This window comes from Scyliorhinus canicula, chromosome 11, assembly GCF_902713615.1.
Source record: "Scyliorhinus canicula chromosome 11, sScyCan1.1, whole genome shotgun sequence".
In the NCBI taxonomy this organism is placed as follows: domain Eukaryota; kingdom Metazoa; phylum Chordata; class Chondrichthyes; order Carcharhiniformes; family Scyliorhinidae; genus Scyliorhinus; species Scyliorhinus canicula.
Window position 1 is genome coordinate 90,560,704 of NC_052156.1, and position 15,901 is coordinate 90,576,604.

The window sequence follows — 15,901 nt, forward strand, 5'->3', positions numbered from 1 at the left end:
AACATGTGGGGCACTCTCAGCAGAATGAAAAGGCTTAATAAAGTATCACTGCCCATTAACACATCATTCAGAACATCTCATCTTGTGCAGTTCTCCATTCCCATAGTGCTGATTTACGAAAAACACTTTTGCTACCTCCATTTTCCCAACTCTTCCCAAAGGCACTGGCTCAAGTCTTCCAATCGGGGCAGAGCACCACAGGGTGTGGGGAGGGCACCATGGGGCGAGGGAGTTGCTGGACGGTTGGAGAGAAAGTCATTGGATCGGACAGGAAGTTGGAGGGTCGGCAGGAAGTCAGAGGGTCGGACAGAAAGCCGGAGTCAGCGGGTCAGGAAGGGTGTCGGTGGAATCAGTGCGAGAGGTTGAGGGCTGTGTTCAGTGGTTAACTAGATTTTCATCTGTCTCACATCCAGGTGACTAAGTTGGAACCATCCGAGATCGCTGACTCTCACTCAGAGTTTGAGACTTTATTGCAGGGTCCTAGGCAACAAGAGAATTGGCCATCAGAAGTTCAAATTTGCCGGACAATTCCCACAGAGTCACTGCGTTGGAAATTCTGAGGGGTCCCATAACATCTCTTGAGGAGGTACATCCCGTCTCTGACTATCCGGCTTTCTGGAAGGTCTGGTCCATTTACTCCTTTCTTAATGAGCTAATATCAGATGGCACGAGCCTCCTTCAGGTTACATCACACATTTCTTAGGCATGAGCTACTACCACACGTTATTTTAGCCAATGTGCTCAGGGTGTATTAAAAATGTGAACCATGCAGGCCAAATTACAAATAACTGAAGACAAATTTTCAGCAGGCAGGATTTTAACAAGTCACAACAGGAGCACTCCCTCTTCAATGATACATTGAGCAAAGTCATCTATTGGCCAATCAGTACCCTTTCCCCTGGAAACTCAAGACCAGGAAATTTTCCCCAGTCAATTTTCCTCTCTCATTCAAAAGCAAGAATGTTATGTTGAATAATACGCTGCTTCAGTCTCAACTGGAGTATTGCGTCAAATTCTGGACACCACACTTCTGGAAATATGTGAAGTCTTAAGAGAGGATGCAGAAAGTTTCACGTGAATGATTCCAAGGATAAAAAACTTCAGTTACATGAATAGATTGGAGAAACTGGAGTTGTTCTTCAAGATGATTGAAAGGATATTTGATTGAGATGTTCAAAATCATGAGGGACCTGGACGAAGTACAGTGGAATTGCTATGGTTGGTGGAAGGGTCAGGAACCAGAAAACACAGGTTAATTGTTAATGACAGAAGAACCAGTGGGGGCAGTGGAGGCGACATAGGGCGGAAGTGGCGGGCTCAATGGAGGCCACGCTAAGGGGGAACCATCGGTTCGTCCCGGGGAACATTGATGGGGGTTCCTGGGGTGGCACAGAGCGGGCATCAGAAAGCTGAGGGACATGTTCATTGACGGGAGGTTTGCGAGCCTGGGAGAGTTGGAGGAGAAATTTGAGCCCCCCTCGGGGAACATGTTCAGGTACCTGCAGGTGAAGGCGTTTGCTAGGCGGCAGGTGGAGGGATTCCCTTTGCTGCCCGCGAGGGGGGTGAGGGACAGGGTGCTTTCGGGGGTGGGAAGGTATCTGATATCTACAAGGTAATGCAGGAGGTGGAGGAGGCGTCAGTAGAGGAGCTAAAGGCTAGGTGGGAGGGGGAGCTGGGGGAGCAGATCGAGGATGGGACATGGGCAGATGCCCTGGAGAGGGTTAACTCTTCCTCCTCATGTGCGCGGCTTAGCCTCATCCAATTCAAGGTGCTGCACCGGGCCCATATGTCCAGGACTAGGATGAGCAGGTTCTTTGGGGGCGAAGACAGGTGTGTCAGGTGTTCGGGGAGTCCAGCGAACCATGCCCATATGTTCTGGGCATGCCCGGCACTGGAGGAGTTCTGGAAGGGGGTGGCGAGGACAGTGTCGAGGGTGGTAGGATCCAGGGGCAAGCCAGGCTGGGGACTCGCGATTTTTGGGGTTGCGGTGGAGCCGGGAGTGCAGGAGGCGAGAGAGGCCGGTGTTTTGGCCTTTGCGTCCCTAGTAGCCCGGCGGAGGATCTTGCTACAGTGGAAGGATGCTAGACCCCCAAGCGTGGAGACCTGGATCAATGACATGGCGGGTTTTATTAAGCTGGAGATGATCAAATTCGCCCTGAGAGGATCTGTACAAGGGTTCTTTAGGCGGTGGCAGCCTTTCCTCGATTTTCTGGCTCAACGATAGGGAACTAGGTCAGCAGCAGCAGCAACCCGGGGGGGAGGGGTGTTGACTATGTTTATTTAATTTAATTTATTTTTAAGTTCTGTTATTTACCGGGTTTGGGGGGGTGGGGGGGCTAGATATATGTGTTGTTACGGTCTTGGGGGTGTTATGCTTATTATGTTGTTTTATTGTTGTTTGTTACTGTTTGTTGTTATATATTTTGTAAAAAAATTTCAATAAAAATATATTTTTTTTAAATGACAGAAGAACCAAGGTGACATGAGGAAGAAAGTCTTTGCGAGCAAGTTATTGGACTCTAGAATTTACTGGCTGAGGTGAGAGGGGTAGATTGGGATCTAGAATCCACTGGCTGTGGGAGGCAGATTGTGATCTAGGATCCGAAAGGGAAAATGCTGGAAAATCTCATCAAGTCTGGCAGCATCTGTAGGGAGAGAAAATAGCTAACTATTCGAGTCCGATGACTCTTTGTCAAAGCACATTAGCTCTTTTCTCTCCCTACAGATGCTGCCAGACTTGCTGAGATTTTCCAGCATTTTCCCTTTCGTTTCAGATTCCAGCATCCGCAGTAATTTGCTTTTATCCAGTGATCTAGGATCCATTGGCTGGAGGTGGGAGAAGCAGACTGGGATCTAGGATCCACTGGCTGAGGGAGACAGATTGGGATTTAGAATCCAATGTCTGAGGGTGAGGGAGATTGTCTGGGATTTGGAATCCACTGGGTGAGGGAAGCAGTTTGGGATCTAGAATCCATTGACTGAGGGTGAGGGAGGCAGATTCAATTGTCGCTTTCAATGGGGAATTGGATAAGCAACTGCTATCAGAAAAGTAAGAAGTCTTACAACACCAGGTTAAAGTCCAACAGGCTTGTTTGGAGTCACTAGCTTTCGGAGCGCAGCTCATCTGATGAAGGAGCTGCGCTCCGAAAGCTAGCGACTCCAAAAAAACCTTTTGGACTTGAACCTGATGTTGTAAGATTTCTTACTGTGCCCACCACAGTCCAACACCGGCATCTCCACATCATGGCTATAGGAAAAGGGTGGGGAGTGGAATTAGTTAAATTCTCTTATAGAGAGCTGCTGGGGGCTTGATGTCCATGTTGTAATCTTTTGTGCTATAAACAGTCTATGATTCCTAGCGCTGTTTATCATGGTGAAGTACAGTTCAATGTGTAGACACCTGGGTTGGCCGCTTCCCCAGTTAAAATGGAGATTCACAAAGAACGCAGGGAAAAAACAGACAGTATCAGAAAACAAGCAGTTTGCAGAGTTCTTCTGTGTATTTGGTCTTCAGATAGCACTGAAACCAGCAGCCATACATATTAAATGAGCAATTCCCGGGCACAATAGATACAATTAAGGATGACCAAAGTAAAGCCAGACTCCTCGGCGCCAGCAGGAGTCCAAGACAAAAGAGGCTAACGAGCACCCAAGGACCGCCCAGCGATCAGGAAACAGCCCCAGTATTGGGGAATTCAAACCGATCGATTGGTACGTGATCCAATCGATTGGAGTCAGGTACGGGTCCGCCCAAAAGGACACAAAGTCCCTGGGGCCTATAAATTATAGGTCCCAAGTTCAACTCGTCCTTCTTGGCAGGGTCTCCCAGCAGCTCGAAACAACCCTTGACAGAGACCTGCCTTGCAGCTGCACCAACAGGTAAGTGTCCAGTCAACGCACGCTACGAGATAGGCGCTCCTAAACCTTAGTCCATACCAGCTGGAAGCTTGCAGTCTCAGGACCGAACAAGAGGCCATTGTTCCCTGACCCAGTGGGTTCCTTTTCCAGAAGATAAGTATTGGCCTTTAGTGGTAGAAGTAGCTTAGTTTTGTAGTATTTATGCATGATTAGCGATTGACTGTGTATATAATAAATGTGTTTTGATTTGAACCTTACTAACTGGTGTATTGAGTTATTGATCAGCATTTGAACTTGAACCTCGTGGTGGTATCATAAAGATACCTGGCGACTCTAGAGCAAGGTAATAAAACAGAGCCAATTGAGTGTAAAGCACACTCACCAAAACGAGCAACAGATGGGCACCATACACTTCGAGGAGTAAATATTAATTCTTGGGATGTAGGGCATTATTGGTTAGGCTATTTATTGCCCGTCTCTATTTATTGAGAGCTCACAAGGATACTTCAGAGAGCAATTAATTAAAACTCAGCCACTTTGATATGGGGCTGAGTGGTATACAAGCCAGACCAGGTAAGCAGGGCATGGTTACTTTTCTTAAAGGATATTGGTGAACCAGTTAGCCAAACAGCACCATGGTCATTTTCACGGAGACAGTGCCCACCAAGAAGAGTATATATGTGCACACAAATATGATTTGCCCACTATTCCTAATGGTTGGTACAGCATAGCAGTTGGTCGCCTTTCTTCTAAAGTTATCACTCTCCAATGCATAAGGGCCAACCAAGGCTGCCTTTTCACTCCTCCTAATATTTCACATGGAAACCATCTCTCAATTATAAACAGTAATTCTGCCAACAAGCAAGTCCTTCACTAGAGCAGAGAAACGAATTATACCACTGATGGTTACATGTCAAATTAGAAACCAGCTTCAATAAATATTCCCATTCTTTTCGCCCCAGTCACATTTTGCAACATATTACCTCAGGGTGCTGTCAAGTCCCATCTCTTGTTCCCTGATTTATAAAATGAATGTATATTTAATTCAAGACAATATACCAAATTTTCTCATTGCAGTCTCAGCACATCTGTAAGAGATTCAACTATGGGAATGTACAATAAAAACAGCAAGGACTCAATTCCTGAACCGCCTGAGGTTATTCACGCCTTCGCAACCTTACCCCTCACCTGATGTGTGGTGACCCTCAGGTTAGAACACCACCAGTCAGCACTTTCTCTCTCTCTCTTTCTCTCTCTCAAAAGGGGAGATCAGCCTATGGTCCTCTGGGACTATGCCGACCTTCATTCATAATAACTAAGCAGTACTCACAGGCAGAAGGCAATCTTCCCTTCATCCAGGTCTATCACACAAGTGACAATATCTCCAGCTGCCCAAGCCTAGGGGACAAAATAAGTTAAATTGTAAGAATAAAAATCAAAAAAAGAAAATTAAGTTTTGTTTCTTCACATTCCATGAGTAGATGCCCAGCTACAATACAAGTTAATCATTCCAACATTGCAGGTGGCAAGTTGGAAAACATGTTGCTTTCTATTATGGGGTAGCATGGTGGTTAGCATAAATGCTTCACAGCTCCAGGGTCCCAGGTTCGATTCCCGGCTGGGTCACTGTCTGTGTGGAGTCTGCACGTCCTCCCCCTGTGTGCGTGGGTTTCCTCCGGGTGCTCCGGTTTCCTCCCACAGTCCAAAGATGTGCGGGTTAGGTGGATTGGCCATGCTAAATTGCCCGTAGTGTCCTAATAAAAGTAAGGTTAAGGGGGGGGGGTTGTTGGGTTACAGGTATAGGGTGGATACGAGGGTTTGAGTAGGGTGATCATGGCTCGGCACAACGTTGAGGGCCGAAGGGCCTGTTCTGTGCTGTACTGTTCTATGTTCTATTATGCCTCTGTTATCCCTGTATTTCGCACTATTACTATTGGTATAACTATTTCTCTATCATGCCTCTTTCTGTGCAGATACTGATACTTCCTCCTCTGGTGGAGCAGGCCAGATGAAGGGGATGTAACCATAGAATTAGACCTAAACCATTTAGGAGTGAAATCAGGAAATACCTCTTCACATAAAAGGTAAAGGATATCTGGATATCTCTTCCCAAAAAGCTTCTGGCTGCTCAGAAAATTAAAATTTCCAAAAGAAACCCATGGGTTTTTGAAGGCAGAGATATCAAGGGACATGCAGCAAAAGTGGTTAAAATGGCAATGGGGACACATAATTTGTGATCAGACTGGATGCAGAACTGGATCGAGGGGGTGGCTGGCCTGTTCCGGTTTCTCTATTAAGCCAGCAGCCAAATTGTGCAGAGTAATAACAGAAAGACAGAATAGCATGTTAGACGTTTAGCTGCTGGTGTATAAAGAGTCAACGGTACTGCTCCTTTTTACAAACACCTTTATTTCACTTTAACAGACTCTGCACAAAATATCTTCATATCACCTGACACAAAGGCCACCTGAAGCCCCTTTACATATCAGTGTCAATTATTGGATACTTAACATAAATGAGACAACTAATTGGAATGTCTCTTAACCCATTACTTAACATAGCACAGGAGGCCATTTAGTTCATCATGGTTGTACTGGTTCTTTGAAAGAGCTATTCAATTAGTCCCACCACCTGCTATTCCCTGTTCGTCCCTCAGCCCATGTTCCCTCTAATTTTACTTTCTTGTGTACAGTATACACACACACACACACACACATTTAATCCATTTCAAGTATTTATCCATTTCCCTTTGAAAGTTATTATTGAATCTGCTTCCATCACTCTTTCAGGCACTGCATTCCAGATCATAAGTCCCTTTTGCAAAAAAAAACATCTTCATGTTGTCTCCAGTTCTTTTTTCAACTACCTCAGATCTGTGTCCTCTGTTTACTGGCCTTCCTACCAATAGAAACTGCTTCATATTTGTTCTAGGAAAGCTCAAGGATTTCAACCACACAAGAAAGTCTTCCCTTGATCTTCCCTGCTCTCAAGGGAACAATCTCAGCTTCTTTAGTCTCCACCTCCAATCATTCTAGCAACTCTCTTCTGCAGCTTCTCAAAGGTCACAACATCCTTCCTAAAGTGTGGTACCGAAAACTGAACACAATACTCCAGCTGGGGTCGAACCAGTAATTTATGATTTAGTGCAACGTCTTCATCATCATATTTGATGCTAGTTTATAAAGCCAAGCATCCCATGTTTTTTTTGTTTTTTTTAAAACATCCTTGCCAACTTGTTCAGTCACTTTCAAAGACTTGAGTATGTAAAACCACAAAGATATCTGTTCTTATATTCTTTTCAGATTATACCGCCTTTTTCTATTTTTTTCAACCAAACTGAATCACCTCACACTACAACATATTAAATTTCATCTGCCATTTCATGAATATAGGACATCCTGAAGACCGTTATGACCCTTCGCACCATTTACTACTTTACTGAGATTTCTGTAATCTGCAAACTTTGAAATTATGCCCTGTATTACTGAAGACCAAGTGATTAGTATATATCAAAATAGCATTGTACCTAGGGACCACTACTGTATGCCTCTCTTCACTCTGAAAATCAGCCACCTGCCAAAATCTGCTTTTTGTGATTAGTCAGGTTCATTAAAAGAGATGAAGACAAAAAAAAAAACACAAAGAGCTGAACCTCAAGACACATAGGGCAGTAGTAAGCTGGAGCAGTTCTGAAAGAGTCTCGGATGGCAGAGGTGACACTGGCTGAGCAAGCAGCCACCAATTGTAGAGTAAGGGAAGTAAATAAGAAGGATTCAGCTAGTGTTGGGCCAGTGTAGAGTGCGGAGGGATAGGACATGCCCACAGGTCAAGTTAAAGACAATGACAAGGATGTTAAAGGTGATTCACTTCCACACAAGGAGTCAATGGAGTGATGCATTGGTGAACTAGAGCATCTTGGGTGAGCTATGTTCATTAAAAGAGATGAAGATGGAAAAAAAACATAAAGAGCTGATCTTGTGGAGATGCGGATTTCAATTGAAATCTCAAACGGCATAAAAATAGAAATAGTGATGGGAAAATAGGTAGGCAGTATTTGGCAAGTGAAAGAAAGTAGTCCTCATGATGGATCAGATGTCCCAAGCAATATGCGAAGGTTCAAATCTAGGTATGAATTATACTATAAATGGCAGAATCCTTAGGAACATCAATAGACAGAGGGATCTGGGCATGCAGGTCCACAGTTCCCTAAAAGTGGCAAATAGGTAGACATGGTGATTAAGAAGGGATATGGCATGATTGCCTTCAACAGCCGGGGCACTGAGTACAGGAGTTGGGAAATTTTGTTGCAGCTATATAAAACCTTGGTAGGGCCGCATTTGGAGTATTGCTTGCAGTTCTAGTCACCACATTATCAGAAGGGTGTGGAAGCTTTGGAGAGAGTGAAAAGAAGGTTCACCAGGATGTGACCTAGTCTCAAAGGTGTTGGTGATGAGGAAGGGTGAATAAACTAGGATTCTTTTCACTGGAAAGACGGAGGCTGAGGAGAGTCCTGATAGAGGTCTACAAAATTATTTGAGGCATAGACAGGGTGGATAGTCAGAAGCTTTTTCCAAGGGTGAAAGTGCCAAATACAAGGAGACACAGGTCATAGTGAGAGGGAGAAAGTTTAAAGGATAAGTTTATCACACAAATCTCCCATATTCTTTACCCTATTTCACCTTAAGACCATGTCCAGTCAGCTTTGATATGGAATACACTGTCAGAAGAGGATTGGATTTACAAAACTGAAATAAAGCACCATGTCTCCCTCCATAAAGGCTCGTGGGCAAATTGAAAAGAAAATGTCGACTGAAAACATCCAGCAGTTATTATTTTTGCGGTTATATTAGTCTCGTGAAATTATGAAGGAATCACAAATGCAGTTGGAATTAATTCTATCCTAACTCACACTGAGCCATGTCCTTCAGGTTACTGTGTAAATCCATGAGTGTCTTACCTTGCCATAATTAGTGGTGGTGACATTCCACTTGCGCACTCTGTTTCCATCGTAAGCATATGAATCCGAAGTGTCACCAACCCCCTCCTGTTAGGCAGATAGACAGGTGTCAGGGTGATAGTGAAAAATCTGGCAATGCCTGAAGCAGCAAACCTCATCTGATGTGATTAAATACAGCTGATCACCTTTGTGCTCCTAAACGAGTCTTCGATTTGCAGCATTTGTACTAACTGCTGCCAAAAAGCAAAGCCCAAGCTCCCTATTATTCTTCTATTATATTCCAGCGCTGACATGGAATTCCTGTCTTGAAAGAAATTATATCCCTCTTCGAATAGTCAATCATATGCATCTGCCAGTAAATTCTATGAAACGATGTGTGGATCCTCGGACGCCCGGTGGCGGCCATGAGCTGGTCGCACGAAAGGTGCACTCGTCTAAGAATAATGTGGAGATGCCGGCGTTGGACTGGGGTGAGCACAGTAAGAAGTCTTACAACACCAGGTTAAAGTCCAACAGGTTTGTTTCAGACACGAGCTTTCGGAGCACTGCGCCTTCCTCACCTGAGGAAGGAGCTGTGCTCCGAAAGCTCGTGTTTGAAACAAACCTGTTGGACTTTAACCTGGTGTTGTAAGACTTCTTACTCGTCTAAGAACTTAGACTATGGCCTTTTAACCACACCAAACGGGCACCAAAAGTACATATAATCCCACAGTTTAACCCCCCATCGAGCGCACTGTCAACCAGGATGGGAAAGAACCAACCTCCCCAGCCAAAAATCCAGTAAAGATGAGGGGAGGGAAATCTCAGCTTAGAAGCAGGGAACCGCACATGGGAGGGATAGAATTGGTGAGGAACAACCCCGCACAGCTCCCAGCACAGACCCAGGCACTGATCGACAAAGTGACAAGTTTCATCACCTCCGAGATCCAGAGACATAGGGAGGGGATGAGAAGAGACCTCCTGGCAGCCGTCAAGACGGCAGTGGATGGCGCGACGGCCCCCATAAAGGAGGCAATGGACAATATGGGACGGAGACAAGAGATCCAGGAGACGACTACAAGGGACCTCGAAAACGCCGTCACGGACCAAGGGGACTGGATAGCGGTCCCCGCGGTCAGGGTAGCGAACTTGGTCAGAACTCAGAAAAGGCTGAAACTGATGACAAGGTGAATCGATCGTGTCAGTAGAATCTGAGAATCATGGGGCTGCCGGACCAAAACAGAGGAGGAACCCCATAGATTACCCAACAGCTTTTCGGGGTAAAAATTGAATTTAGGGAAAAGCAAGGATTCTCCAGGGGGGAGGTGGGAGGGGGTGTTGCCAGTCTGGGTGGCAACAATTCATTTCATTTTAGGTATCTGGGGATGCAGGATCAATTTCATGAGTTTGGATGGGAGGATGGGAAGACTTTGGATGGGAAGGGGGAGGGGGGGGGGAATGCTGGTTGCAACAGGTTGCAAGTGGCTCCGGCAAAAATGAGGAAGTAGTCGGCAGCCACCTTTAATGGCCCGTGAGCAAGGGCAGGCCCGGATGAACAGGGCCAGGCCTACAGTGAGTATGGTGAGTATGGTTGACCCCACAAGAGGAGGGGGCGGCAGCCCCCCACCCCCATTCGGATTGTAACATGGAACGTGAGGGGCCTCAACTGGCCAGTGAAGGGATCCAAAGTCCTCGGCAATCTCAAGAGTCTGAGCGTGGAAATCGCCTTCCTACAGGAGACACATGCAAGAGAGAGGTACCGACTGCAGGTGAGAGAAGGCTGGGTGGGACAAACATAATCCCCGTGAAATTGAGGGAGTTAATCACAGACACAGCTCTCAGTAATCCCTGTTAAAGTGAGAGAGTTAATCACAGACACAGTTTTCAGTAATCCCTGTGAAAGTGAGGGAGTTAATCACAGACACAGCTCAGTAATCCCTGTGAAAGTGAGGGAGTTAATCACAGACACAGCTCAGTAATCCCTGTGAAAGTGAGGGAGTTAATCACAGACACAGCTCTCAGTAATCCCTGTGAAAGTGAGGGAGTTAATCACAGACACAGCTCAGTAATCCCTGTGAAAGTGAGGAAGTTAATCACAGACACAGCTCTCAGTAATCCCTGTGAAAGTGAGAGAGTTAATCACAGGCACAGCTCTCAGTAATCCCTGTGAAAGTGAGGGAGTTAATCACAGACACAGCTCTCAGTAATCCCTGTGAAAGTGAGGGAGTTAATCACAGGCACAGCTCTCAGTAATGCCTGTGAAAGTGAGGGAGTTAATCACAGACACAGCTCTCAGTAATCCCTGTGAAAGTGAGGGAGTTAATCACAGACACAGCTCTCAGTAATCCCTGTGAAAGTGAGGGAGTTAATCACAGACACAGCTCTCAGTAATCCCTGTGAAAGTGAGGAAGTTAATCACAGGCACAGCTCTCAGTAATCCCTGTGAAAGTGAGGGAGTTAATCACAGACACAGCTCTCAGTAATCCCTGTGAAAGTGAGGGAGTTAATCACAGACACAGCTCTCAGTAATCCCTGTGAAAGTGAGGGAGTTAATCACAGCCAGACAGTTTTCAGTAATCCCTGCGAAAGTGAGGGAGTTAGTCAATGTCAGTCACAGCTCTCAGTAATCCCTGTGAAAGTGAGTTAATCACAGTCAAACACAGTTTTAGTAATCCCTGTGAAAGTGAGTTAATCACAGTCAGACTCATTTCTCAGTAATCCCTGTGAAAGTGAAAGTGAGAGGGGCTGGTTTAGCTCACTCAGCTAAATTGCTGGCTTTTAAAGCAGACCAAGCAGGCCAGCAGCACGGTTCGATTCCCGTACCAGCCTCCCCGGACAGGCGGCGGAATGTGGCGACTAGGGGCTTTCCACAGTAACTTCATTGAAGCCTACTCGTGACAATAAGCGATTTTCATTTCATTTTCATTTCATTTTTCAGTTAATCAGTCAGGTACAGCTCTACGTAATCCCTGTGAAAGTGAGAGTTAATCAGTCAGGTACAGCTCTATGTAATCCCTGTGAAAGTGAGTTAATTACAGTCATACAGAGTTCTCAGTGATCCCTGTGAAAATGAGTTATCAGTGAGACATATCTCTCAATAATCCACGTGAAAGTGAGGGAGGTAATCACTGTCAGACACATCGCTCAGCAATCCCCGTGAAAGTGAGGGAGGTAATCACAGTCAGACACATCGCTCAGCAATCCATGTGAAAGTGAGGGAGGTAATCACTGTCAGACACATCGCTCAGCAAGCCACGTGAAAGTGAGGGAGGTAATCACAGTCAGACACATCGCTCAGCAAGCCACGTGAAAGTGAGGGAGGTAATCACTGTCAGACACATCGCTCAGCAATCCACGTGAAAGTGAGGGAGGTAATCACAGTCAGACACATCGCTCAGCAATCCACGTGAAAGTGAGGGAGGTAATCACTGTCAGACACATCTCTCAGTAATCCCTGTGAAAGTGAGAGTTAATCAGTCAGACACAGCTCTCAGTAATTCCTGTGAAAGTGAGAGTTAATCAGTCAGACACAGCTCTCAGTAATCCCTGTGAAAATGAAATGAGTTAATCACAGTCACACACTCCTCTAGTCATCCCTGTGGAAGTGAGATTAGTTAATTAATCAGGGAGAGCCCGCCCAGTAATCCACGTGAAAGTGTGAGTTAATCACATATAGGCACAGCTATATGTGATTTCACAATATAAGAACATAAGAACTAGGAGCAGGAGTAGGCCATCTGGCCCCTCGAGCCTGCTCCGCCATTCAATGAGATCATGGCTGATCTTTTGTGGACTCGGCTCCACTTTCCGGCCCTAACACCATAACCCTTAATCCCTTTATTCTTCAAAAAACTATCTATCTTTACCTTAAAAACATTTAATGAAGGAGTCTCAACTGCTTCACTGGGCAAGGAATTTCATAGATTCACAACCCTTTGGGTGAAGAAGTTCCTCCTAAACTCAGTCCTAAATCTACTTCCCCTTATTTTGAGGCTATGTCCCCTAGTTCTGCTTTCACCCCCCAGTGGAAACAACCTGCCCGCATCTATCCTATCTATTCCCTTCATAATTTTAAATGTTTCTATAAGATCCCCCCTCATCCTTCTAAATTACAACGAGTACAGTCCCAGTCTATTCAACCTCTCCTCATAATCCAACCCCTTCAGCTCTGGAATTAACCTAGTGAATCTCCTCTGCACACCCTCCAGCGCCAGTATGTCCTTTCTCAAGTAAGGAGACCAAAACTGAACACAATATTCCAGGTGTGGCCTCACTAACACCTTATACAATTGCGACATAACCTCCCTAGTCTTAAACTCCATCCCTCTAGCAATGAAGGACAAAATTCCATTTGCCTTCTTAATCACCTGTTGCACCTGTAAACCAACTGTCTGTGACTCATGCACTAGCACACCCAGGTCTCTCTGCACAGCAGCATGCTTTAATATTTTATCGTTTAAATAATAATCCCGTTTGCTGTTATTCCTACCAAAATGGATAACCTCACATTTGTCAACATTGTATTCCATCTGCCACAGCTCTCAGCAATCACCCAAACAGTCACTCATTCCATTTTGTGGAGAAAGATTTGAATATATAAACGGATTAGAATTTTCATCTCCCCCATCCAATCTCGTGAGTCACATTTAAATCAGACAGTCTATCCAAATGAATGCCCACAATTTTCTGACTTTGCACCCAATATGAAAGTGAACATTGAGGATTTGGTGAATTAGAAAAAAAAATCTTTAATTCAAACAAGGTATAAAGCCGAGATGACAGCAAAAAGGGGAATGCCTGATTTGTGGACGAGTGTAGAAATATCTGTCAACAAAATAAATAATAGGGAGTGGACCACAACAGTGGATAGTGTGGCCTGTTCACTTCACCTTAACCAGTGAGATGGGCACCCTCCAAGTTTCCTTCAGCTCACGACCGAGTGAATTACAGTTAATGTGTACATTTCAGCTCATCCAAATCTCTGCTGTCCATATTGCATTGTCCCATTCTGTCATCATCACTTTGCTTGCTGCTGACCTACGTTAAATTTGAGTCCTGCAACTCTTCAAATTTAAACTTGTCATTTCCACGTTCAAATCTATTGATCTCTGTCACCTCCTCCAGCCCTACAACATGTCAAGATCTTTGCTCTCTCCCAATTCCAGCGAATTGCCCCACAATTGGTAGCCATGCTCTGAAATTCACTACCTAAACCTCTCCATTGATATTAAAGTGTTCCTTAAAACTTAGTTCTTTACCCATGTTTTTGGTCACTTTTATCAATATCTCATGTTGCTCGGTGTCAATATTTGTCTGATTATGTTTCTATGGAACACCTTGTGTTGTTTTATTTTTAAGGAGCTATAACTGTGTTGTTGAGTAAGAAAAGCACCCACTTGCCAGTCCCTCTATGTCTGGGTGAGAGAGATATGTACTCACCTCCTGATTGAACCTGCAGTGCAGGGTGCACCAGCCAATCTGCATCAGTCCCTGAGATGAGATCAAAACTTCATACATCCACTTTCCTGTAGCCAAACACAACATAATAATTAGTTAGTGACAGAAAGAGCCTACATCACTTCACAATAGTCTCAAACACAGCTCAAGCATGTCTATCACAAACTATACACCAGTTAGCTTAACATCTATCATAGGGAAGGCGGCATGTGGCGCAGTGGTTAGCACTGGGACTGCGGCACTGAGGACCCAGGTTCGAATCACGGCCCTGCGTCACTGTCCGTGTAGAGTTTGCACATTCTCCCCGTGTCTGCGTGGGTCTCACCCCCACAATCCAAAGATGTGCAGGATAGGTGGATTGGCCATGCTAAATTGCTCCTTAATCGGAAAAACATAATTGGGTACTCTTAGTTTACAATTAAAAAAACATCCATCATAGGGAAAATGTTAGAAGCCATTATTCAAGACGTTAAAGCAGGGCACTAAGATAAATTCAAAGCAAAGTCAACATGGTTTTGTATAAAGGAAATAAAGTTTAACCAATTTATTGGAGCTCTTTGAAGGAGTCACATGTGCTGTGGATAAAGGGGAACTAAATGTGATTCACGAGATTGGATGTGTTGTAATTAGTTTTTCAGCAGGTATTTGATAAGATACCACATCAAAGGATATTGTAAAAAATAAACGCTCATGGTGTTGGGGGTAACATGTTGGCGTGGATAGAAGATTGTCAGGCGAACAAGGAAACAGAGTGTACATCTTTTTCTGGTTGGAAGGATGTGACGAGCAGTGTGCCACAGGGGTCAGTGCTAGGATCACAACTGTTTACAATTTATAGAAATGACTTGGATGAGTGGGCCGCAGGTTTGGTGGCTAAATTTGCTCATGATACAAAGTTAGGTAGGAAAGTAAGTTGTGAAGAGGGCTAAAGGAGACTACAAAGGGATATATAGATAGGATAAGTGAGTGGGCAAAGACTTGGCAAATGGAGTTTCCTATAGGAAAATGTGAAATTGTCCAGTTCAGTAAGGAGAGTAAAGAAGCATATTAGTTAAATGGTGAGAGATTGCAGAGCTCAGAGATGCAGGGTATCGGGGTGTCCTAGTGTATGAATCTCAAAATGTGAGTATACAGCTGCGACAAGTAATTAGGAAAGCAAATAGAATGTCATTGTTTAGTGTATGGGATTGAATATGAAAGTAGAGGTTATGCTTCAGGTATACAGGACATTGGTGAGCCCACATCTCGAGTACTCTGCACAGCAGTGTTTTTCAAACTTTTGCCTCAGGACCCACTTTTACCAACTGGCCGGCCTTCACAACCCATGCCATTAATTGGGCTAGTCACATTGTAAAGGGTTTAGAGTGAGCAGAGGAGTTCTTCAAATGTATTCAAGAGAGCTTTTTATATCAACATGTCGAAGATCCAACAAGGGCTGGTGCAGCTGGACCTAGTTCTGGTGAACAAAGCCGAGTGCTCGAGGGAGCAGAGAGGGAACATTTTAGTGATTGCGACCACAACACAGTACATTTTAAATTTGTCAAGAGAAAGGAAAAAGATGGTTTTTAGAAAAGGGTTTTGGATTGGTGGGGGAAGGCTGATTTTATTAAAATAAGGCAGGATCTTTGGATACAAAATTGGCTTGGCGAC

General features: G+C 44.7%; 1 protein-coding gene across 2 annotated transcripts in view; it reads right to left on the bottom strand.

Annotated features, from left to right (window-relative positions):
* LOC119973187 (E3 ubiquitin-protein ligase RNF123) overlaps positions 1-15,901 on the bottom strand; it is a 537,603-nt gene that overhangs the window by 435,400 nt on the left and 86,302 nt on the right. For both annotated transcript variants that reach the window (XM_038810837.1, XM_038810836.1), the window contains exons 7-9: positions 14,234-14,319; positions 8,816-8,902; positions 5,189-5,256 (exon numbers count right to left, since the gene is read on the bottom strand). In XM_038810837.1, coding sequence (XP_038666765.1) covers positions 5,189-5,256; positions 8,816-8,902; positions 14,234-14,319 — 241 coding nt within the window. The remainder of the gene's footprint in view (positions 1-5,188; positions 5,257-8,815; positions 8,903-14,233; positions 14,320-15,901) is intronic.